The sequence below is a fragment of the Penicillium malachiteum genome (genome assembly GCF_028827825.1).
Source record: "Penicillium malachiteum strain IBT 17515 chromosome Unknown utg000001l:1.0-8184562.0:1.0-8186909.0, whole genome shotgun sequence".
Taxonomy (NCBI): Eukaryota; Fungi; Ascomycota; class Eurotiomycetes; order Eurotiales; family Aspergillaceae; genus Penicillium; species Penicillium malachiteum.
In genome coordinates, this window is record NW_026643094.1 from 1,731,146 (window position 1) to 1,754,389 (window position 23,244).

At 46.7% G+C, this 23,244-nt stretch overlaps 6 protein-coding genes across 6 annotated transcripts; 3 read left to right on the forward strand and 3 right to left on the reverse strand.

Moving 5' to 3' along the window:
- Positions 1–1,135: 1,135 nt before the first annotated feature.
- Positions 1,136–3,375, reverse strand: N7483_000651 (sugar porter family MFS transporter; the record flags this gene model as incomplete). Its single annotated transcript, XM_057084089.1, has 6 exons — positions 1,136–1,376; positions 1,442–1,556; positions 1,626–1,973; positions 2,042–3,075; positions 3,145–3,237; positions 3,335–3,375. 6 exons carry the CDS (start codon positions 3,373–3,375, stop codon positions 1,136–1,138), a joined length of 1,872 nt encoding a protein of 623 aa, XP_056950238.1.
- Positions 3,376–5,954: 2,579 nt separating this feature from the next.
- N7483_000652 (ABC transporter integral membrane type 1) lies at positions 5,955–10,886 on the reverse strand (the record flags this gene model as incomplete). Its single annotated transcript, XM_057084090.1, has 10 exons — positions 5,955–6,630; positions 6,710–7,316; positions 7,377–7,492; positions 7,547–7,618; positions 7,679–7,802; positions 7,855–8,229; positions 8,282–8,444; positions 8,507–9,249; positions 9,340–10,606; positions 10,671–10,886. 10 exons carry the CDS (start codon positions 10,884–10,886, stop codon positions 5,955–5,957), a joined length of 4,359 nt encoding a protein of 1,452 aa, XP_056950239.1.
- A 1,058-nt stretch (positions 10,887–11,944) lies between these two features.
- Positions 11,945–12,783, forward strand: N7483_000653 (glutathione S-transferase family protein; the record flags this gene model as incomplete). The annotated part of the gene is made up of 3 exons (XM_057084091.1): positions 11,945–12,072; positions 12,149–12,354; positions 12,410–12,783. The coding sequence occupies 3 exons, from the start codon at positions 11,945–11,947 to the stop codon at positions 12,781–12,783; spliced, it is 708 nt and encodes a 235-aa protein (XP_056950240.1).
- Positions 12,784–14,519: 1,736 nt separating this feature from the next.
- On the forward strand, positions 14,520–16,460 carry N7483_000654 (putative MFS transporter; the record flags this gene model as incomplete). The annotated part of the gene is made up of 8 exons (XM_057084092.1): positions 14,520–14,529; positions 14,633–14,810; positions 14,879–15,039; positions 15,093–15,215; positions 15,275–15,631; positions 15,688–15,741; positions 15,807–15,854; positions 15,910–16,460. 8 exons carry the CDS (start codon positions 14,520–14,522, stop codon positions 16,458–16,460), a joined length of 1,482 nt encoding a protein of 493 aa, XP_056950241.1.
- Positions 16,461–17,931: 1,471 nt separating this feature from the next.
- N7483_000655 (DNA-directed RNA polymerase I subunit RPA49) lies at positions 17,932–19,547 on the forward strand (the record flags this gene model as incomplete). The annotated part of the gene is made up of 3 exons (XM_057084093.1): positions 17,932–18,079; positions 18,140–18,462; positions 18,525–19,547. 3 exons carry the CDS (start codon positions 17,932–17,934, stop codon positions 19,545–19,547), a joined length of 1,494 nt encoding a protein of 497 aa, XP_056950242.1.
- Positions 19,548–20,462: 915 nt separating this feature from the next.
- Positions 20,463–22,151, reverse strand: N7483_000656 (Major facilitator superfamily domain general substrate transporter; the record flags this gene model as incomplete). Its single annotated transcript, XM_057084094.1, has 1 exon — positions 20,463–22,151. One exon carries the CDS (start codon positions 22,149–22,151, stop codon positions 20,463–20,465), a length of 1,689 nt encoding a protein of 562 aa, XP_056950243.1.
- Positions 22,152–23,244: the final 1,093 nt, after the last annotated feature.

Below are 23,244 nucleotides of genomic sequence, written 5' to 3' on the forward strand. Positions count from 1 at the left end.
CTGCTGGTATACGGAGGCTGGTAATGAAGCTTTTGTGGGGAGGTAGGAGAGGATGAACAGGTGCAGGCCACAGGAACAGCTCCGATTCACCTTTCAGATATTCAAATGAATTGTTAAGGAGGCAACGAAGTCAATAGAGCGCTCATGTGAAGCAGATTAAGAGTCAAGTATGCGCAACAGAATGCTCTTGGGCAGGAGGGAGTGAGGGGCGGGAGTGGACCAAAACATCTCGAACTCCCACGTGATGCACCTTATTAGTGGTCATAAGGAGCGTGACCTATTCAAGCCCTATGATGTCCTTGCGTGACTAAACTCTCATTTTTTTCTTATATTAATACTTTTTACTCGAGTCACACCATATGACACGGATATCTCATCTCGTGTCTCTCTTCAAATGTAAATAGTTCAAGTTGTTGCCCTCACCTCCTTTTTCCAATGTACCCACATCAGCTGACGCCTTTACCATGGATCAGTTATTATTCCCCAGGGCCCGCACGGTGATATGCGGAAACGGAAATCAATAGCCACCATATGGTCATATGTATGAAGAAATCAATGATTCAAGTTCTATTTGACTACTCTAGAAAACACATAATATCGACTTCATGTTTGACATTACTAGGTAGTAGTATACTAACTCTAATGTATACCTAAAGAATGCTCGTTGTTCCTACTAGGTAGTAGGGCTACTCCGTACTAGTATCTTTACTACTACTATTGCATCCACTGGCAGAGAGTGCATACTAAACTAATGAATTCGGGGTATCTCAAACTTAACTAGTAAAAATGTAAACTGAGCTCCATCCCAACTCTGGAGAATCCAAAATCCAATCCCGACATCTGGAACGCCTTTGGCAAGATAAAACTGGTGGCAAACCGAACTAGTAAAAATGTCAACTGAGCTCCATCCATAACCCTGGTGAATCCAACATCCCATCTCAACGCCTTGCGAAATAAATAAAAATCATAAAACCGATAAAATTCTCCCAAAAAAAGGGGGAAAAAAGAAACCTCCCCGAATAAGATAAAGTAAAGAGGTTTCCCGAGAAAAAAAGATCTAGCATGATGCTAGCAGAGATAGTGCAGTCGGGCTCGATCCCTAAGCATTACCAAGAGCAGTGCTGCTTTAGCGTACTTAAGCTGCCACCTGATCAACGTTTGTCACTCGCACGTCCTCAAGCTGGTACAGGGGCTCCAATTGCACGTTTCGTCGGAAGATGTAGCGCTTGATGCACCAGGGAAGAACTTTGAAGACCTGGTAGCGCATATGAACGCCAGTTGGAACCACGAAAATGTAGTCCAGTTCTTCAAGTGTTCGCTGCTTGGTCTCGGGGACCCAAAGGAAGATCATAATCAACGCAGTCACATTGAGGGCACTAGAGTCAACGGATAACAGATTAGAAATAAGCACCATAAAACTCATACTTGGAGAGATACTCACGCATAGAATCCGAAGGCTCCGGTGGGAGTCATAGCCCACAACATGCGCGGAAAGGTGATCGAGAGAACAGCAGCCCATCCTAGGCAAGTTGCCACAGCCCAGGACATTCCAACCTCTATATAAAAAAGTTAGTCAGGAAATATGCTTGGTGATTGAGAAAAGAAAGATATTCAAAAAGACATACCACGATGAGAGAGAGGAAAGACCTCGGCAGAATAAGTGAATGGCACAGGTCCCTCGCCAGGGGAGTAGAAACCGGCGAAGAGGAAAATGAAGAGGGCGATAAGACCCTGATGAGCCGGGCCAGTTCCAGGAATGTAGAAGCAGAAGCCTGCGGCGAGTAGCGTCCAAGCCATATTTGGGAATGTGAACAGAAGCAATGCTCTGCGGCCCCAGCTATCAATAGTCCAAAGAGCTGGGATAGCGAAAATAAAGTTCATCAAACCAAATCCCCAAGAAGCTAACAATGCTCCAGTTTTGGAAGCGCCAGCTTGGCTGAAAACTGTCGAACTGTAGAATGCAATGATGTTGACTGTAGTGATAATGTTAGCCATTTTCATAGTCATATTGGTTATTATGCTGAAACGGAGTTTGACTTACTTCCACACATCTGCTGAGCAATCATGACCGTGAAGGACGCAAGAGTGGCACGACGAACTCGAGGAATGGTGAACAACTCCACAAATCGAGTAATATAGTTGCTATCTCCAATAATCATCTGCTCAATCTTAATTTGAGCATACATGTAGTAAAGGTCACGGGCGGCCTGAAGTGGAGTATTGCGAAGTCGACAAAGTGATCGATAAGCCTTGTCCATTTCCCCACGTCGAATATGCCAACGAGGAGACTCCGGACAGAAGAAGACACCAAAAACGAGGGGAACAGCAGGAATAAAGGCAGAGCCAAGCTGAAGGCGCCAGGCGATAGGGCCAGTGTCCTTAACCGCTAAGTTGGCACAGAAACCAAGGAAGATTCCAAAAGCTGTCCACATCTGCCAACACATAACAAGAGCACCGCGGATAACTGCAGGCGAATTCTCAGCGCAAAAGATAGGAACGGTAGATGCCTTGAGACCCATTCCAATTCCGAGCAGAAGACGAGTGACGAATAGCTGACGCCAATTCTGGGTAAATCCAGATCCAATGGGAGACAGAACGCAGAAGATAGCAGAGATGAAGATTGTTGCACGTCGCCCAAGAAGCCGATTGCAAGGATCGGACATCCAGCATCCAAATAGAGCACTAGCAATGTACGGCGCAGCATTGATAAGGCCAACCAGCCACTGGTTCTTCTGACTCTTACTCTCAGGAATACCAAAAGCCTCAGGGAAAGAAAGATTGGCACCGTTGGAACCAGTCTGGTCCCAGCCCTGGACCGCCGCACCGATGGAGCAAAGAATGATGGTGAAGTAAAGAGCCTTGGGCTGACGCCACTTGAAGAGGGCTTCATTCTTCAAGGTGAGGCACTCATCCTCAGTGATCCCGGGGACGGATTCGAAGCTAGTTGGGTCCCGGGCGACGAGGGCACCCTTCTTCAGCTCGGGAAGGATATCTGTGACCTGATATTCCTGGGCGAATGCTTCCACATCGCGAATCACTTCTTCCTGGCTCAGGCCAGTGAGTGGGTTCTTGATTCTATCTTAATTTAGTTTATCAATGAGTAAAAGACCCAAGGTTGAGTCGTCGAGGTCGCCGGCAACTTACCTAACCGAAATGTTGTTCTCCAGATCGACTTGCTCAAGCTGCTCCTGCTCAGAGTCACTCTTTTCAGCAACATACTGATTGTTGCCGATAGTTCTGATACGCGCAGTTAGTATTCAAGGTCATGTTCAAGGTCATGTTCAAGGTCAAGTAAAATCAAAATATGATATCGAAGCTGGGGCGTATAACATACCGTGCCGATTGCTGAGAGGCAGCAGCCGAAGTTTCCTCCATGATGGCGGAGAAGACTTTGCGACAGCCAAATGGGATTGATGAAGGTCAAGTAGTGAAATTATTTGAAGATGAAACAAGGTTGGTGATGGAAAGATGGAAGTAAAGGGCGAGGGGGAAAGAGAGAAGGGAGGAGGGGAAGTGAGGAAGTGAGGAAGTGAGGAAATGAGGAAGTGAGGAAATGAGGAAGTAAACAGAAAGTGAGAGCTCTGGAGTCACGAGATCATCCGATTCCGAAAATGGCAAAGCGAAGTAATCACGGGTTTATCGTGAGGTTCTCCGACCTGAGAAGTCGAAGTCTGAAATAAAAATGAGGAAGACCAGGAGTTCAAGGGGAGCTGACACCTTCTTATGCTCCCTCCGGTCAGCCCGTTTAACAAGCAGTCAGCTTATTAGATGAATAATAAACTCTTATTACTGTATTCCAAAAGTAGAGTTATGACTTGAAGTAACATAATTTAGAATTCTGATATGTTTCTTGGGAACGCCCCGCGGGGTCACAATTAGGGCCCACTTCACACATGGTTTAAATGGGGTTAATTCGGGGTAGTAGGCGACATCATAAGTGTTCTTGAATCCTTTCTTTGTATGCTCCGCTCCAGTCTATAGTGATCAGTCTTCAAAGATTCCTGTCCTTGCTTGTTCTTGTGTTGAACACCTCACGATAGAAGAAAACAAACTCTCAAGTTGTAATCAAAGTTCGATATCGTGACCGTTGATAGAGAGGATGAGGATCCTAGTTTGGGGAAGTGGACCTTGTTGTATCACTTCGGTTCCCTGCATCCTTGGGTTCTCTTTCCTATCATCGACTTATGTGAATGTGGGTTGTTATCGAACCCATTTTCTTTGATTTTTCTGTGCATCAGGTGTGAAAGTCTATTTAGAAGCTTTCAATTTCCCGGTTCGATAGGCTTGTGAAACAGGAATGCTCTCATGCGGCATGCCATGTTGTATCTCTCAAAGGCTGCACTTGGGACGCTCGCATCGCATGTAAGGTGATATAGGAAAATCGGACGCACCACTAAGGATGGAGTTTGCCACTCTCATTTCCCAGCAAGAGAGAAGGCAAACTATATTTCGAATGCGACTGACTATATCGTTCCCCGTTGTTGATTACCAGTTTAAGTTCTCACTTCGTTGGCAGTACTGGGGTAGAGGTACCAGGTTGGCCCTGGTGGCCTGTGATTCGCCAACCGAGACCGCCGAGACCCCCTTGAATGCATCGCGGCTGGGCTCACATCGACTGTATCAGCTATGCCGAATCCGGAATAAGGAGCCTGTAATCCTTGTCAAAGCTTTGACTCTGCGGTAGGCTGATTTGGTGGCTTGAGATGAATGGACTGGTGAGTACTACCGAGTACTCCATATATGAAATAGGATGTTTGTCCGGCGTCTCCGAAAAGATCACATCCGGCGAATTTCTTGACGCGTGCTTTTAGCCATGTGTTACCAGCCAAGTTGCGGGGGTAGATCTTGCCGAGATCGAGTTATTTTTCTCCACATGGGTGGAGACTGGGGTTTGGAGGTTGGGGTATTCTCAACCTGGAGTCGGCCCCAGCTGCCAAAGCAGTTGCTTAAGCATAGTTTAAACTGCCAATCTGTGTCAGCATGCACCCAACGTTATCACAGTTAGTCCTTAGTTACTATTGGTCGCTCAGATCCGCTTAGCTTTTGTGGCCTGACCCTGGTCTTTGAGCCCCCTTTCGGGCCAGGGTTTCCCTTCCGAACTTGAATGCCCCGGGTCCATATGTGGCAGGGGAGATAATGAGCGGTGTTAGACCCCCTTTCTACAATAAACCTTGGAAGATAGAATCCGGCTCGGTTCGGATCCTGATATGTTCGTTTTTCTTTTGTGGTATATGAGTTATGATCCTCGCCACTCTTAAGCGTTTCGTGTTTCCAAGTCAGCAAAGAAGCGATATCCACGTGCAGAAAGGTCACTGAAGCAGCCAAGCAGGTCCCGAGCGCAGGGATGACTGTCTCAAAATAAAAACAAATAAATCAGTGATGAGGCTTTTGGCCGTCTCCGGAACCAAGAGAAAATTAACGAGGCTCGAGCGAGTCCCGTTGAGGAGTTGCAACGTGAAGAACTCGTGGCTTCAGACCATATGGGGATCGCCTACATAATTTACCCAGAGCAGCCACCTGGACATGTTCAAGAGCAAGGAGGAACATGCTTTTTTCTAAAGTCCCTCATCTATCTTGAGGTCATGACTTCCGACTATGAATTCCAAGGTTCCGATTCACGATATTTATGAAACACCATTTTTCGACAATCTCAAGCCCTTACTTCAAGTTCTGAATCCTACATCACCATACTGGGAGATATAGCACTAATTCAAGTTTCAAGTTGCCAATGGCCATGATCTGCTTAAACATCCAAATCATAAACTCAAGCCACACACAATTGCTGGGTGCGTCAGATGCAGACGCAGCACTTGAGACTTTTGATTTAGTATGCTCAATTTAATAATTCTAATATTCTTCAAACTGTTCAATGCCTCTAGCAGGGACCTAGTCAGCTCATAAAGATGACAAGACAAGTATATCGATACACATACAACTTGAATTTAGGGGACTCCTCATTTCTGCGAGGCAGTATACAGCTTACGAAATTCTGACTCACGCCCTAACAAGGCCTCGGGAGTATCGAACTCCACCACTGTCCCCTGTGATAGAAGTGCCACGCTATCGAAACGCCCGATATGCCGCAATCTATGCACGACCGCTATGACCGTCTGTCCCGCGCACTCCTGCTCGATGATCTTCAACATTCGGGCTTCGGTTTCCCAGTCAACATTACTAGTCGCTTCGTCCAATATGAGGAGCGGACTTGGGGTGGTCAAGGCCCGGGCCAACGCCAACAGCTGCTTCTCGCCGTATGACCAATCCAGCGCATCGAGAGTCGCATCTAGGCCTCCCTTTCCACTGATCGAATCCCAGAGACCCACTTTCTGAATTGCTGCAACAATCTGCTCGTCTGACAACCCGCCTGTGGGATTGAAGCTATCGCGTAGTGTACCGGGAAGAAAGAAGGGGTCTTGCGGGATAACGGTAATCTGTGTGCGAAGGGCGGCAGAGCGTATGGTAGATATATTCACACCATCGATAGTGATGCGACCATTGGAAACTTCGAGCATTCGCAAGAGAGCCATGATAAGGGACGTTTTGCCGCTACCGGAAGGACCACAGACGGCAACCTTATGCCCAGAAGGGATATGGATTGAGAGATCTGAGAGAATGGGAGCGTCGTGTGGACTGTATCAAAGAGTCGAGGTTAGCAATTGTTAGTGGATAGCAGATCAAGCATAAGTGTTAATAGGTTTTCTCGACGTACCCATAGCTTGCATTCACATTATCGAAGCGAATCTCTGCGCGCGTTAGCCAACCTGCATCTAACCCTTTTGATGCCTCGGTGGGCGTCTCAGTTGTGAATTCGTGTACACGCGCCACCGCCCCAAGTGAGATCTCCATTTGGGTCCAAGACTCGATGGCCGTGTTCAGATTCTGACTGATAGAAATTATCAGAGTCAAGGCCACACCGATCTCACCGGCACTAAACTGATCCTTCAGCGAGGTCACGATGGCGACAAGGATAACCGCAAAGAGCATGACTATCAGATCCAGCATCAACTTAAGGCCTTGCTTTATGCAGAATAGCATATAGAACGGCTTCTGGGTCACGTCCAGTTTGGAAAGACATTGCCTGTGGAACTGTGGCTGCCATCGCATGCTTTGAATAACCAAAAGGCCGCTAATGGTCTCTTGGAACTGGGAGAATAGAAGTGCCTTAGCTTCGATGTCCAATAGACGGACTTGACGAGATGTTCGAAGATAGCCATGCTGCAGAACCCAGATCGCGAGTAGCATGAATGGGAGCGTAATTGTGATGTATTTGCCAACCACACAGAGAATCACCAAGCTCACTATGCAGAGACTGAGGGCTAGATGGTAAGCGGCATTAGCATATCTTTTTTGGTTGTATGCATTTAGTAACAATCTACCTTCCACGAAATTCAATGCAGTGACCGGGAGCTCAAAGTCGATGAGCTGCATATCTTGACTAAAGCGGTTCATGATAGATCCGCTATCGGTTTTCTGGAAGAGGCTGAATGGTGCACTGAAAGACGTTTAGTAAATAAAGGTCTCTGGTATGTAGTCGATCCGTAGATACCTCAGAACAGATTGTAATAGATCTGAATGCAGAGCAAGGGAGGTGTTACCAACGATCTCGATAATCAGCATCCTAAAGAAAATAAGCAACTGATTACTACTTATAGATGGGGAAAGGAGGATCATAATGTACCAGCAGCCGGCAGCCAGAGAAAGAAGCGCCAATAGAGTAATGACTGTATAAACTCCGAGGTATTTTCCGAGATCCGAATTTGGGTCTCTCTCATTCGCATCAGACCACCATTCTAACCAAATTGCTATAATGACTGTCAGTCTTATTTATTCGCGCCAGGCCAAGATCAAACTTACAGGAAAATTGAGTTGTGAAGCCGTACGCGAGTAAGAACGTAGTAAAAAGACCAACTTGTAGAAACCCTGCTTTGCGTGCGTAATAGCCATAGATGGACCAGCTACCATTTCGCCTTTTCAGGTTTTGTTTCAACAAGATGGAATCGGAATCACCATCTTCGCTACTTGGTTGTCTGGAGAGTAACTTGGTTTCTGCTGTTTCATCCGAGACTTGGTCGCATAAGTCATCTTTTTCGTCGATTCTATCAAGATTCTCGTCAAGAGGAGACTGTGTATACTCGGGTCTCTGGTCGATCAATTCCTGGTACGTGCATTGGAGAGCCTTGCGGCCATTTTCGAGCAGAATAACTTCGTCAGCATACGGGAGAAGTGATCCTAAAAACTTCATGTTAACAGCGATACACGATGAGCTCTATATTATACTCACGGGTATGAGTTGCAAGAATCACAGTTGTTCCTGCCCGTCGGAAAATCCCATTTCGACCAAACAGATTCTCACCTACTAGGTGAGTATTTTGCGAGTCTAGCCCACTAAAGGTATCATCTAGGACCACATTGGGGAGTCGAGAGTATACCGCGCGCGCAAGAGCCTTGATTCAATCAGCACTTCTTCAGTTCGGATGAATACATGTATAGGTGGGTTCCCTCTCACCACTCGCTGTTTCTGTCCTCCACTGAGAGAGATTCCACCACTCCCAGCCATGTGCATGCTTCCCTTAGGAAATTTGCCGATATCGCTGGCTAATTCACATGCGGAGATGCTAACATCGTACCACTTCTCGTCCAATTCTGACCACCCGGTGATGTTATCTTGGATGGAAGCATTCATAATCCAAGGACTCTGCGGACAGTAAGCTACATCTGATGATGCAAGATGCATAGTGCCACTTCCAATTTTAGTTTGGCCCATTATGGTTTCCAGAAGGGTCGACTTTCCACATCCAACCGAGCCCACGACCATAATGATCTTACCCGAGGGAATGGAGAATGTTAGATCGTGGAGAACGACGGCACTTTCTGTTTTCCAGGATATGGATGCATTTTGGAATGATAAGAACTTGTCACACGCAATCAATGTCCCAGGGGATTTGACAGCCACAGAAACTTCGGAAAGTTCGATATTGTCTTTCTGCAGCTTAGAGTTGGTTTGTGCCAGGCAAAACTCGCTTGACCTTTCTCGCAGACAATAGTTCTGAATCCTATCGAAGCAGCCAATAGACTGTGTTATTGTGGGGAGTGACTGGATGAACGACATCAGAGGACTTGTTAGAATGGAGATGAGAGATATTGTCGTGAATGCCTGTGTGGTAAGAATCTGTGTATCATGCTTGACCACAGCTATAACCGAGTATAATAGAAAGACCGCATATGGTGCAAGGTCCACCGAAATGGATGCTGTGAAAACGGAATCCAGTGATATTAGTGGTTTTCTTAATTGATATTGTCTTTTCATACATACTCTCCGGTGTATCAAGTCTCACTTACATAGCATGACGATTCCCACAATAAGCTTTCGGTATCGTTTCGAGGCGCTGAGCTCAACCTTTCGATACTGAGTAATCATATCAAACAAGATAGCTTCCAGTCCCAGCATCTTGACAGCTTTGATATCCGCAAGCATCGCGGTAGTAACCGCCAAACGTTCCTGTATATGCCCCACCCATTTCTTCTGCGCCTCTCCACATTTAGCGGATACCGGGGTAGTTGCAAGAATGCATACCACGGCAATGGCAGCTGGGAGTACGCATGCGACATACACTTGTATCTCTAAGAGATAGATAGCAATCACAATCGAGAGGAGAGATGCCCAAATCTCATGTAGTGACCGCATACTCGACATGATACGCGATGTGTCTGTTCCCATCAAGGCGACCGCATCTCCTGCTTTGGAGTCCGTCGTACTTTGCAGTGCCAGTGTCTGTTCATGGACCATAGCAATCAGGCCTGAACGGACGGCGGTTGCGAGACGACTAGCCTCGCGATAGTATATCGCCGTTGAGATGGCGACACCAGTATAAACGAGCGCATATGCTCCGACTAACGCATGTCCATAACGCTGAGTCTCCGCCGTCGTCGGATCAGTCATCCAATTAATGGTGGCCGACAACAGAAAGGGCTGGCAAAAGGTGAACCCCGCTAGTAAAATACGGGGGATGATTGCAGAGAGAAGGGGCCGGTAGTATGCTCGAAAGGTCGCTTTAATCAGCCGATATTTGCCGTGTGATTTGGACCAAGTCTGTGCCAGACGTGCCTCTGCACAATCTCCTAGCAACGTGGAATCAACATCCGGCAGATCTTCTAGAGAGATAATGAAGGTATAAGCGTTCCTGAATAGCGGGAGAACCCATACGAAGAGGTTGCGTCCCCAAAAGCCATGGATCATTTCGATTGAAACGTTCTTGTAGAGCGGTTGGAGAGAATTGACTTTTCGAGTCGACTCCAAGATAGTAATAAGAACAATAATGATATAGATCGCAGTGGACAGTCCTCGGGGAATAGGGATTGAGGGGATGAGCCATAAAGTCCGCAAGTATGGTATGTAGAGAATGGACAAGGCCGAAAAATACACGATGAGTGTATCCGACGGCTGGATTGTTCTTTGATCCTCAAGAAATGACAGAATAATTGCTGCAAGTGTTGCGGCTAAGTTAAACGCCGCTTCTGGGATAGAGACCTTGGTATGTAAATCTTTGATTTGCACTTGGTACACTGTAAGGATGATTTGCAGCACAAAAAGGAGAAACAATAGCAACTAGGATTTGACATGTCAGTAAGAAGATGTATTTTTAAGTTCAGAGAGAGATAATCTCTCTTACCGATTTGTAAATAGCAAGTTTAAACGATTTTGACTTGATCCGTGAGCGTTGCAAAATCGCGAGTCGGGGGATGAGCCATAGTAACAAAGTAATCGATGGCAGAACACTGAAGATGGCTTGTTCAAAGAGCAAAGTAAAATCAAATTCTCGACAATTGATATTTACTCTAATTTTGAATAGATTATCACTGTCCACCGGGCAAAGATTAGACGCCATCCTACCAGGATGTTGTAACTTGTGACCGTATCTCAATGCTCAAGTGCGGACCAGTCTCAAACTTGAACTCGTGATCATTCCAACGGGAAAATGGCGAGTTTTATTGGTCTGGGGAGATAAGGGGATGGGATCTCAAAGGATCTATCAATTTCGGTGCCTGGGTGTACTAAACTAATAGAGCTAGGTAGTAGCTTCGAGTCAAATGCGAAGCTATGTTAGGCGATAACCCGTCGGACCTCCGATCTCGTTCAGGGGCGGATTCAATGAATTCAATGGCCATAATCCAACCTGGGATCCCATGTATGTAGAATGAATTTTGATATAGCCCACGGAAAATCATTGGCATCTAGGATCACAGATGGTAAGCTTTAATCTCATTGCTTTTGAACTCTGAGATCGATCGACCATCGGCCCGCCCCCCACTTCCCACTTCTTGGTGGGCCAATTCATGTGGATCACCAGTTCCAAAACAGCGCATCAACACCTGTACAAGAACCGGGCATACATCGAATTGATACGGTGAAGAAGAGTTCCTCTCCGATTTTGACCGGTAGCTTGACGGATGATTAGATAGCAAATCCAACTGTAGCACCCACTTTCGAACTGGGTCTCTGCCACTATGTTCCCAGAATAGTACCCAATGATTGTTCACACCCTGGAGGCTCGCAGTATTGAGATATCAGTAAATACTGGCATCGAAGCTCGATCAAAATGGGTTGAGGAATAGTTGAATATTGATAAGAGGACGGAAATGATCGGATATAGATAGTACGATAGGTAGGTAACGGATAAAATGAAATCATGTCAGCATCGCTGACAAATGAACGCGGAATTCGGTCATTTGAAGATGCCGGCATATCCATGGATATCGAGTAAGCAACCTTGGAATTCGACATAATACATGTATTGTTTAAAATGTTTAATTCTGGAATTATCACATAATGATGCTGCCCCGCACCCTGTGTCGCAGCTCATATAAAGCTGGTGTGCCACGATTCTCTCAATTGCCATCCTCTCAATTGCCCAAATTCCGTGCTTCATTCTCAACTTCACCCATCATGTCCGATATCACCCTTTACAGCTGGCCGACTCCAAACGGCGTTAAGGCTTCGATTACCCTTGAAGAACTGAGCCTCACCTATAAGACTGTTCCAATCAATATCAGCACAAATATTCAGAAAGAGGAGTATGTGATATCACTTCAACCCTGGCCGAGTAACACCTTCTGAGCTGCACCGAACTAACCAACCCCGATCATGCAGATGGTTTTTGAAAATTAATCCCAATGGCCGTATTCCTGCAATTACAGATGGCTCACAGCGCGTCTTCGAGAGTGGATCGATTATGCTCTACCTTGTTGACAAATACGACACCGATCGCAAGATCAGTTACGCGCCGGGCACCCCCGAATACATTGAGCAGCTTTCTTGGCTGATGTTCCAGATGGGTGGTCTTGGACCTATGCAGGGTATTTATCAGCGCTTCTACCTGGATGATGAGTTTGTTCTAATGTAAAATGACAGGTCAAGCAAACCACTTCCGAGTGTACGCTGGGGTGCGCTCCGACTATGGAATCAAGCGATACATCGACGAGACAAAGCGTCTATACTCTGTTCTCGAGTCTCGCCTACAGGAAAGCTCATTCCTGGCGGGAGACAAGTATACAATTGCGGATATCGCAAACTACACATGGGTCCGCAGTGCACCTGGTTCCTTGGACCTTGATTTGGCGGAGTTTCCCGCTGTGAAGAAGTGGGTGGATCAGATTGAAAAACGAGGAGCAGTGCAGAAGGGTCTTACTATTCCCGATTCTGGGCGAACTGAGGCGGAAAGAAACGAAGGTTCTAAGGCCGCTCGAGCTCGCATTGATGCGATGACAAATTCTGATAAGCATTGAATGGAAGCATTTTAAGAGGAGGGATATCTCTTACTCACATGTCCCATACCATGAATGAAATAATCTCCCAGAATTTGATGAACTTCTCACGATCTGTTGCTTAGATAGATTCCCAAGGGAGTGTAGAGACCAATCACCCCGAGTGCTCCTGCAACATTCGGTACCGTGAATAATACCCACAGGGCGTTGCTTTCCCGCTACCCGTTTTCCTATCCGATGAATATCAATCGTGACTGAAGGGTAAAGCGCTATGTCTTCAGAACAGATAGTACATACTCGCCATGACAGTCAAACGGCAAGCCCATGCGAATGTCAAGAATCGAATTGTGCACTAGTGTGGGGTTCAGATTGTGGATGGACCGCCGTTTCAGCCACCAAGGCAGCTTATAGTAAGGGAGGTAAGAGTAAAGTAAGAGAAATAAAGGTACTTAGGTATTTACTCCTAAAGATAACCTTTATATCCTTCAAGTTTCTACTCTATACTTTTTACCCTGTAACTTTTTATCCTCTTATATAATGGTCCACCTAGGCAGCGGCCCCAGATGGAATAAAACTGTAAGTACATAGACCATGACTCAACCTATACATGCATAAGAACCATTGAAAACCTCTGAGTCTCTGACTCATCGTACCTTACTACCTAGATCGCCCTGGAGCTTTGTCAAGACGGCCCTGAGATCTTCTTCATTTAGGCAGTATCGATGCTATCCTATGTAGGACTGCCTACTCAAGTGCTAGGTGCGCATATAGCCAAGACATTTAAATATAAGTAATCCGAGAAAGCTTATCTTCACATCCATGAAGACTTGATGCAAAGTGCGCAAATGAAATATGAGGGTGATGATTGGCGGCGATCTCTGGGATAAAAGGCTCCAAAATAAGTGGAGAATAAGTGGATCATGCAAAGCTGAAGGTCACTAAGCTCACTAAGTGGAGAATGTCAATGATCGTCACTGATTATTGAAATTTTATTTGTATTGGAAACCATATTAGAAGTCACCTAAGAGCGGAATGGGTTTTCCAGAATTCTACTGCATAAACTTTGCATAACCATAGAGTTCAAATGCTTGAAAGCAGACTCGAGATGAGACCCTGGAACCAGATTCCCTATTTTACCTATTTCAGGCGGAACCAATGAGTTTTTGCGGGGAACCAAATGCGGGAAATCCTTTCCATACAATTACTCAGTGCACGACCCCCTGTTACATGTTTAAGTATTTACTTATGCATAATCAAACAAATAATGTGGAGAGACAGATCACTGAAGATTTCATTCCAAGTTGCAGCACTAAAACAGTGGAATGTGTCTGCATCTGCTCACCTAAGATCAGCACTCATACTAGTACCATATGTAGGCCGAGATCGGGCCAAGGTACGAGATGAAGTGGGTCATATGGAGTAGTAGTTTGAATGAAACTTGGGATTTACTTAACTTATTGGGCTAGAGTGAATCAAGACACGAATTTTTGGGATTTTCAGCTCTTGGCTATTTATTGAATTTCTCTACCCTTGTCTGACTCACTTTGCTTTGTGCGTTTTGTCTAGTTTTGTACATTGGCGCATTGAGTTGTGCGCGGCCAAGAGCTTCCGATACTACCACGATATCCCTGTGACCCGAGGTGATCAGCACTCGAGAAGAATTCCTTTTTCTCATTACTCCCTCCACATCCCTTGAATTCTTTCCTTGGCGCTACATTGAATGTCCAAGGCGCGTCTATTAGGTGGTGTATCCAATCATGGGAGCAGGTTCGTTTCCCCAGATTTCATGGCTATTTCTTCCCTGTCCACGAGGATGCAGGATGCGGGCCTTGCGCGCGAGATCGGCGCTGACAGCTCTGTTTTCAATCAGATTTCAAAACGGAGGAGAATGGCGACAGCCAGATCTTTTCGCAACAAGATGGCAGCCCAATCATTGATCATGAGCTTCCTCCCCTTCGATCAACCACGGAGCGCAAGTTGATGGCCAAGATCGATTGGCATGTTCTACCTTGTCTCTGTGTACTTTATCTACTGGCTTTCCTGGATCGGTAAGCGCACTCATATGCGATCGCCAACTTCTAAAAACAAGCTCAGTGATATCAATTACTTCCCACAGTGTCAACATCAGTAATGCGGCTCTCTTGGGTCTTAAAGATGACCTCGATATCGCGACCGGCATGAAGTACAACATCGCCTTGACCATCTTCTTCGTTCCATACATCATCTTCGAAATTCCCTCGAACATCCTTCTCAAGAAGTTCAAGCCGCACGTTTGGTGTAAATTGATTGGCCCTATTCCTCGATCTCGAACAATTTTTGACTCTATTTAGTGTCTCTCTGTATGTTTGGATTTGGCCTTGTAATGGTTTGTCAGGGTCTGGTCCAGAATTGGGGTGGCTTGATGGCTACTCGCTGGTTCCTTGGAGTCTTCGAGACTGGCATGTTCCCCGGATGTAAGTCAACCAACATATTTTATGGAGTGTCATAATTCTGATATGTACATTCATACTAGGTTTCTACCTCCTCGGCATGTGGTACAAGCGCAGTGAAGCTCAAAAGCGTTTCAGCTTCTTCTTCAGCTCTACCACACTTGCCGGTGCCTTCGGTGGTATTCTTGCCTATGGTATTTCGAAGATGAAGGGAGATCGCGGTTACAATGGATGGCGTTGGGTCTTCATCATTGAAGGCTGTATCACTTGCGTGGTGGCATTTATTTTGTTCTTCACCATGCCTGACTTCCCCGAGGATTCCAAGTGGCTGACTGACGAGGAACGTGAATTCGTTCGCGCGAAATTGGCAAAAGACGTGGGCAAGTCAGCTCACCATGTCGACCTGGGATGGCGTCAGGTTGTAGAGGTCTTCAAGGACTGTAAGTCAAATCCTGCTCTCTTTTTTTAATACAATTCTAATCAATTGGCTTCATAGACAAGGTCATCATTGGAGGTTTCATGTACTTCGGCCTGATCGTCCCTGCATATGGTGAGTTTCATACAAGGAAACCTGGATTCTAATAACGTCAACATCTGGCTAACTGAATTCCTTAGGATACGCTTACTTTGCGCCCTCAATTATCAAGAGCTACGGATACAGCTGTAAGTATTTCAACTCTACTCTGTATCTTGTATATCGGCTAATTTGTGAACGCAGCTGCTGTGGCACAACTATACTCCATCCCACCATGGGCAGCAGCTTTCTGTTTCTCCATGGTGATCGCATTTTTCTCTGATCGTCTGAAGCACCGTTTCTTATTCACCATAATCCCCATCTGTATTGCCATTGCTGGCTTTGCCATGCTTATCGGCATTCATGGCCACAGGGATGCCGAGTATGGTGCGCTCTTCCTAGTCACTAGCGGTGCTTACAGCGCCATGCCTGTCGTCGTCTGTTGGTTTGCCATGAACCTTGGTGGTCACCACCGACGTAGCATTGGCACAGCATGGCAAGTCGGCTTCGGCAACATTGGTGGTATCATTGCTACCTTTGCCTTCCTGTCGAAGGACGCACCGGACTACACGACGGGTTACAGCATTTGCATTGGCTTCTCCTGTCTCTCGATCATTTCATGCGTGATTTATGTGATCGCCATTCGATATGAGAACCGCAAGCGTGATAATGCTGCAGTCAATCCCAACGAGATTTCTGCCCAAGAGGAGGAGTACCTCGGTGACCTTGCACCTACCTACCGCTACACATACTAATCTCGAAGCTATGACGTGAGCTCTCGAGCTCAGTACGATGTTCCCATGGTTCACCTCTTGAATGGCAAATTTCAGAAGATACATGATTCATACGACTATGACGGGGCTTTTGATGTAGGATATACTCATACGTGTAGATTTTTGTTATATTCACCGCGGAACAAGACTGCGGTGGCATCCCATGTACATATTCATCAAGTAATAGGTATCAGAATAATTGAATCCACATTTAATGGAGCTTCATTCATGTTCTTCTCGCTTCTATCAATAAAATCTATGATGTGTGGAAACCCTATTTCCACTGTGTGATGCAATGTATAGGTCACGTGGCACATGACTTGTGTCCCGAAGCGGGTTAGTGTCTCGCTTAGCTGAGTCAGCCACCCACTACACAAAGTGCTTCGCGGGCTGCTCTGCATTTGTCTTTCTTCAACTATCTCTCCTCATCCTCGCAGAATGTTAGTCGACACCAAAAGACCTTGTTTCGATTGAATTTCAGCATAAAGCTAACTTGATTATCCAGAAACATCTACGAAGATGAGAGCTAAGTGGAGAAAGAAGCGCGTTCGTCGTCTCAAGCGCAAGCGCAGAAAGATGCGCGCTCGCAGGTGAGCTTTCCTCAGCTGTTCCCAAGCTATTGAAGCCAGTGATACTAATTATCTCCAAAGCAAATAAACTACTCGCCCCTACTCCATCTCAGCTCCTCTTATCGAGGCTCCGTTTGAACACTGAACACGACAATTCATGACTCGATGTGACGACTTTCGTTTCTATCCGTGCCTCGCTTTTCAATCAACAAGTTGCCTGCCCGAACCCGATTTCTGTCTCTTTGGAAGGAATCACAGATCGTTTGATGGAACCCACCGTTCAAACACAATCCGTTCTCCCACATTACATCTTACCCCTCGGGTTCATTTAACGTCTATCGTTCTGGTGTCGGGCTAGGCATTTAACTTGGAGAAGCGCCCGTGTTTGGTTGAGGGTTTGAGGATTGATCCTACTTGGGACTCAGTCTGAGCTCGATAATGGGATACCTGTTTTAATTTTCCCGCTCATGTTTTTTTTACAATTCGGATCTTGAATCCGTTCAAGATTCAGAGCTATGGAGAGGTCTCTTCCGAGAGTTTACAAAACCAAAAACTGCAATAGCTCGGAGGTCCTTGGTTTCGATAGCTATGCTTGCCGATGAATCGATGACTTTTAACGAGTAACTTTGTTTCCCAATGTTCTTGTAGATGCTTTTTGTAGATCATTCATTGTATGACCGTTAGCACTTGTAGACCATTTTTATGCTTTTGACCAATTTCGATTTGTGCGGATCCACATTCACCGCCTTTGAAATCGTCTCCGCAATGGAAATTTTTCTGCCCATGACATTCGACATTTACTTCTACTGAGATACGACAGTGAACCATTGAAGCTACACGTCCGAGGAATCCTTGTGATCTTCGTTGTAGACTCTCCGGTCACTATGCCTTCCGATAAAACAGAGAAAAAGCGCAAGCGCGCCTCGGATCGTCACGAGCGTCCGAGCAAAAAGGCCGCCTTGGAGCTGCAAGCCCTCCCGCCGTTGGCAGCTAGCGTTGTCGAGGATCAGAGCGAGCTGGCTCCAGTGATTGGTATGGAGACTTAGGATGTGCGGATTTTTCTGTTCTCGTAGACTGACTGTCATTGTATAGCTACAACACCCGGTGTGCTGAACTCGAAATCCCTCCGCTTCAACCCATACATCAAATCCCGCGATGGAAAACACTCAACCCTCGCCCGGAACCCAGGAATTGTCTCCTCAGAGATGTTGTTGCAGTCGTCTGAGCATGAAAAGATGGACTTTGTTGGTCGTGAAGGAGCCGGCGACGATGCGGACTCCCAATTGAAGCACTACGTTGCCGTCGTGGACTCAGAGCGCAAGACCTGGCAAATTGTGGAGGCGCGACGAGTGACCCTCCGTGGTGCCGTCCGAACTGGAAAGAGAGATGACGAGGAGGATTCAGAGGAGGAGATGGTATGTCCCAGACAGACTCTTCAAGGTATCCTATCTGGCGCACATGATACTAATAGATACAGAACACTATGCGTGCTCAGCGTACAGCCCTCACCAACACATTCGGTACCAAGCAGTCACGCAAGGCTGTTCAATCCTTGGCCGAGAACGCCCAGCTTTCCAATGCTCCCGCCGGATCTGTCACCGAGGCGGGTGCCGCTCTCATTTCATCCCTGCCTACGGGTGTTGCTTCCGGTCTCGACAAGGCCAGCAATGTTCAGGCCGAAGTCCAAGCAGCCAAGCCTCTGCCTACACCCGACCTCAGCGCAGCTCACCCATCAGACGTGTACCCTCTCGAGACCCTGGTTCCTGGTGGTACCTCCAATCTGCGCCAGTTGACCGGTATCGAAGAATGGAAGCAGCAAGTGGAAGGTGGACTGGGCGTTACCACCGGATCCCGATATGTGGCCAACCGTGTCGAAGCGGTTGTGCTTTCTGGCAACCAGGAGAAGCTCCAGATTCTCCGCTTCATTCACCTGTTGCTGGAATTCGCTCGCTCGCTTAAGGGTATGGGACGATCTGGCGGTGCCGGTCCAGGTAGCAAGAAGCTTCCTCCTCGTGATGAGCTCCGCAAGATTCTTTCCAGCACATCAGGTGTCACCGCTAAGGCCGGTGAGGAGGAGGAGTCCGAGGATTCCACACAGCTACTCCCGGACGGTGTCATCGACTCATTGCGTCGCCGCTTCGCACCAAGCGGTGGTTTCGTTACCAAGCACAACCTGACTCTCCTCCACACCACCATCTGTGCTCTCTCGCTGCATATCCCCCCGCAGCCTGCTAAGGATGGTGGAAACAGTTCTCTGGGTGGTAACGCTCCTAACGAGCTGGCCACCGATCCTTCTGATCTGCGTGATGACCTGCGTCTCGACGCACCTACTGTGCTGCAGTACTTCCGTGAATTGGGCTGCCGTGTTGACAAGCCCCGGGAGTCTGAATTCGCCAAGTGGAACATCAAGGGTGGACGTGCCGAGGCGAATGCTCGTCGCGTTGCCCGTCTTCGTATTCCAGTGGAGTTCCCGCGTGTTAGCCGTGGTGGTAAGAAATAAGGGCTGGGCATGTCGATGGAATTGTTTAAGCGGTAGCCTTACTTGGGCGGTAAAAATCATTATGCCATTGTGATATATCCGGCGTTCTTCACCTGCAACTTTGTGCTTGTTTCAAAATTCTTCATATGAATGAACTGGTTTATATATCAATTTTATTTTCACTTCAAGTTTCAATTTTTCGAACTAGTATCAAATATATCAACACTTATGTATGCAAATACTACCCAAGTGCCGGTGGCTCCCTCCATTTAGCCCTAGGCACTCAATAGATCATCTCGTTCAACTTCCAAGGTTCAACTTGAACTGGAAGTTGTAATCAATTGATCAGTTGACGTTGGTTGGAATCTCAGGCTGCTTATGGCACCTCCAGGGCTGCCCATGGGCAGCCCTAGCCCATTTCAGCTCCCAACTTGAACCCTTGAGGTTCGAACCGTGACTCGAACTTCAACATTTGAATATTATCAGTGAAATTTTCGCCCAGAAGCTCCAGGGCTACTACCTACTAGTTGTGCTACTAGTAGTATTAGATCCGATATCGCGATGGTGCTATATATCATCACAGACCCGCGGGTCAGACCTTGATGCGAAACAGCTTCAAGTTCATGTGACATGATGCAACTTGAACACATGCATCCATGATTTGAACATCCATATCCAAGTCAGAAAAGATAACAAAAATTTCAAATGACCACGGGCTGAACTTCAAAATGATACTAGTAGTAGCAGAAAGCATCAACAGCTGAAAGTACTACACATCATGATGTTGGACTAGTATTGAGAATCTACGCACGTTGAAGCAATTCATGAAGGCATATATATGAGACAAATACCTAGGCAGATCATTTCTCGTAATGCATATATGCAAAGTCTAAATGCACATGTACTGATATTTAATGAACAAATCGGGCACTACCATCAAGAGAAGTACTCTTGAGCCCCTGTGTGGGCTCCATGAGCCGCCGGCGTAGCAGCAGGGGTAGCCCTACTAGCTCTCCGCTCAGCATGGATCTCCCGATCAGCAGCCAACTCCTGAGCGAACTTGCTCCTTTTACGGATCTCCGGTCCCTTCCAATAAAAGACATAAATAGGAATGAGAACCAAGAAACCAACACATCCAAGCAATGTACTCGCCCACTGAAGATGGTACTTCTCACCCATATTCTCGTACATGGGCGTCGCGTACATTGTAGCCACACCGGCCAGGAAATCACGCGAGAAACCGTTACCACCGGTTGCGGAGGCAGAGTATGGTCCATAAGCGGCAACCATGTAGTCGATTGTAGCCATGTAGATGGCGTAGTTTGCCATAGCGATCAAGCAGGCGAAGATCAAGGGTGCGATCCAGGGAATTGGAGGACCCATTGAGGTCCAAGCGAAACCGAGAAGACCGATAGGTTCGAGTGGAGCGATGAAAAGGAGTAGAAGGAGACGACGTTCTGCGTAGCGGGATGCGGCACCATGCTTTCTCCGGGTATGGATTTGGCGGTAGACGTCAGGTAAGAAGATGAGATATGCGAGGATATAACCGAGTAGGATTGAGCCGAAGGTCATTCCGATGGCGAGAGTACTCATGTTCCATTGGTCGAAGACGAGGGTAAAGGATTCCGTGAAGACGAAGATTAGTGCATCGGAGAAACCAGAGAGAAGGGAAAGGAAGAGGACTATAGGTTCACGGAGGAACATCTCAAAAGGACGGATCCAGATTCTTAAGACATCCTTCACCTCCAGACGGGGAGTCTTCATCTCGTTAGGACCGTACACATCTTCCTCGCCAGCTTTACGACGGCGCTTTGCTTCCTTGTCGACCAGGATAGATGCTCGGGTCTCCGGGACAAGGAAAAAGTGTAGGATCTGAGTGGCGCCACCGAAGATCAACTGAACCCAGAAAACCCAGTGCCAAGAGAGGTATTGTGCGATGATACCACCGAAGAAGGGACCAATAGTTGAGCCACCTACGGACGAAAGCACAACATAGGCGACAGCGAAACCCTGGTCATCGGGTTCCCACATATCAGCAGTCATGCCCAGGGTGACGGAGCCACCAGCTGAGCTAAGACCACCGAGGATACGGCAGACAACAATTGTGCCATAGTTAGGTGCAAGAGCACAGGGAATTTGCCAGATATTGACAAAGAACAATGAGAGCTGCATGATAGGCCAGCGGCCAAACTCCTCAGACCAGGGGGCCCAGAGCTCACAGCCAAATGCATAGGCGATCAGGAAAACAGCTTGACCAACACGAGCGGCCTGCTCACTAATGTGGAACTCCTCAGTAATCCCAGTTACGGCATCAGAGTATACACCGGAGTTGAAGTTCATGGACATCTGCACCACGAAAATTACTGTAAGGATTGTCCATTTCTTCCAAGTTGGAAAACAGAAACCCAATGCTTCGTAACAATCATCTTCTGTGAGTTCGCGTTTTCCAGATTTATGGACCCGAGGAACATCCTCTCGACTGGTCGCATCAGATTGAGAGGCATTTTCGGCGTGAGCATCGTTACCACCTTCAACCTTCTTTTCGATATTCCCATTGACAGGGTCGTCAGTTTTCCTCCCTTCTTCTCGCTTTTCAAAAAGCGATGAGTCAGTGGGGGTAGCCATGTGGGAAGGTGCGACTTGGGGCTACTGATTCAAGCCCCCTCTAGGAATTTGCTGCAAGGAGTATAGAATAGGAGAAAAAGTGGAGGAAGGAGAAATAATGTGGGTATGGGGTATAAAGTGGACTACCACATGTCCCTGGAGAATTAATCATACAAAAAACAGAGACATCGCCGCATTTATATGTATGACAGATCGACTCAAACGACATATCAAAACCGGTTGATGTTTCCAGGGTTAATTGTTGTGTTCCATATTCTCAATCAGGATAACCCGAACCATGGCCATGAGTTTTGCCCCAAGCAAACGGACATAACGGAGAAACTTCGTAATCAACTTTGGACATGATACCCACTTAATTTTAACGACATTGTATCGTGAATGGTTGAATTTATGCTGATATTGATTTTTGTTAGGCCGGCAAAACCTGTTACGGCCGTAGCGTCTACTTAGCACGTCTACTTAGCACGGGCCGTGGGGCAACCGGGGAGGTCGGCAACCCGATCACCTCTACCTTCTACGTCATTTCCGCCCGAATCTACGTCAATTCATGGAGGATTTCAAGTTGTCTCCACTGCTTAACGTCGAAGCAGCTGCGTATGCAGGGTAAGTTGCCAATGGGTTGTCTTTCATGAGTGTTGAGTGGGGTTTCAGGAAGAGCTACATGAGGACTTAACACCAGATGCTGTCATAGTTCAGGTAGGAAGTTATCAAACACCAAACACCAATGAACAAGTTTACATACAATTCCGGCGCCGATTTTTGTCGAATCAGACCATTCTTCTGGTTGCTGTACATATGTTCCACATGTATAGAGTACGTGGAGGCCACGAGGGTATTATCCAGTTTTTTTTTAATTGGAATCTGGGGACAAGATTTGTGTACCTGGAGAGACTCAATGGAAAGTTACACAGCATATGAACAGTATGATAAACTTTGAAGATAGAAGTAAAAAGATGTATTGATCGACGAAAAGGTGAAATCATACATAAATATGTGATATCTAAATTCAACGCCCAGGGAACTTCTAGGTCTCTTTGATCCAATGAAAGAGAATTGAAACTTGGCGTTTATGTAGTATCTCCAGCTGAGTTTT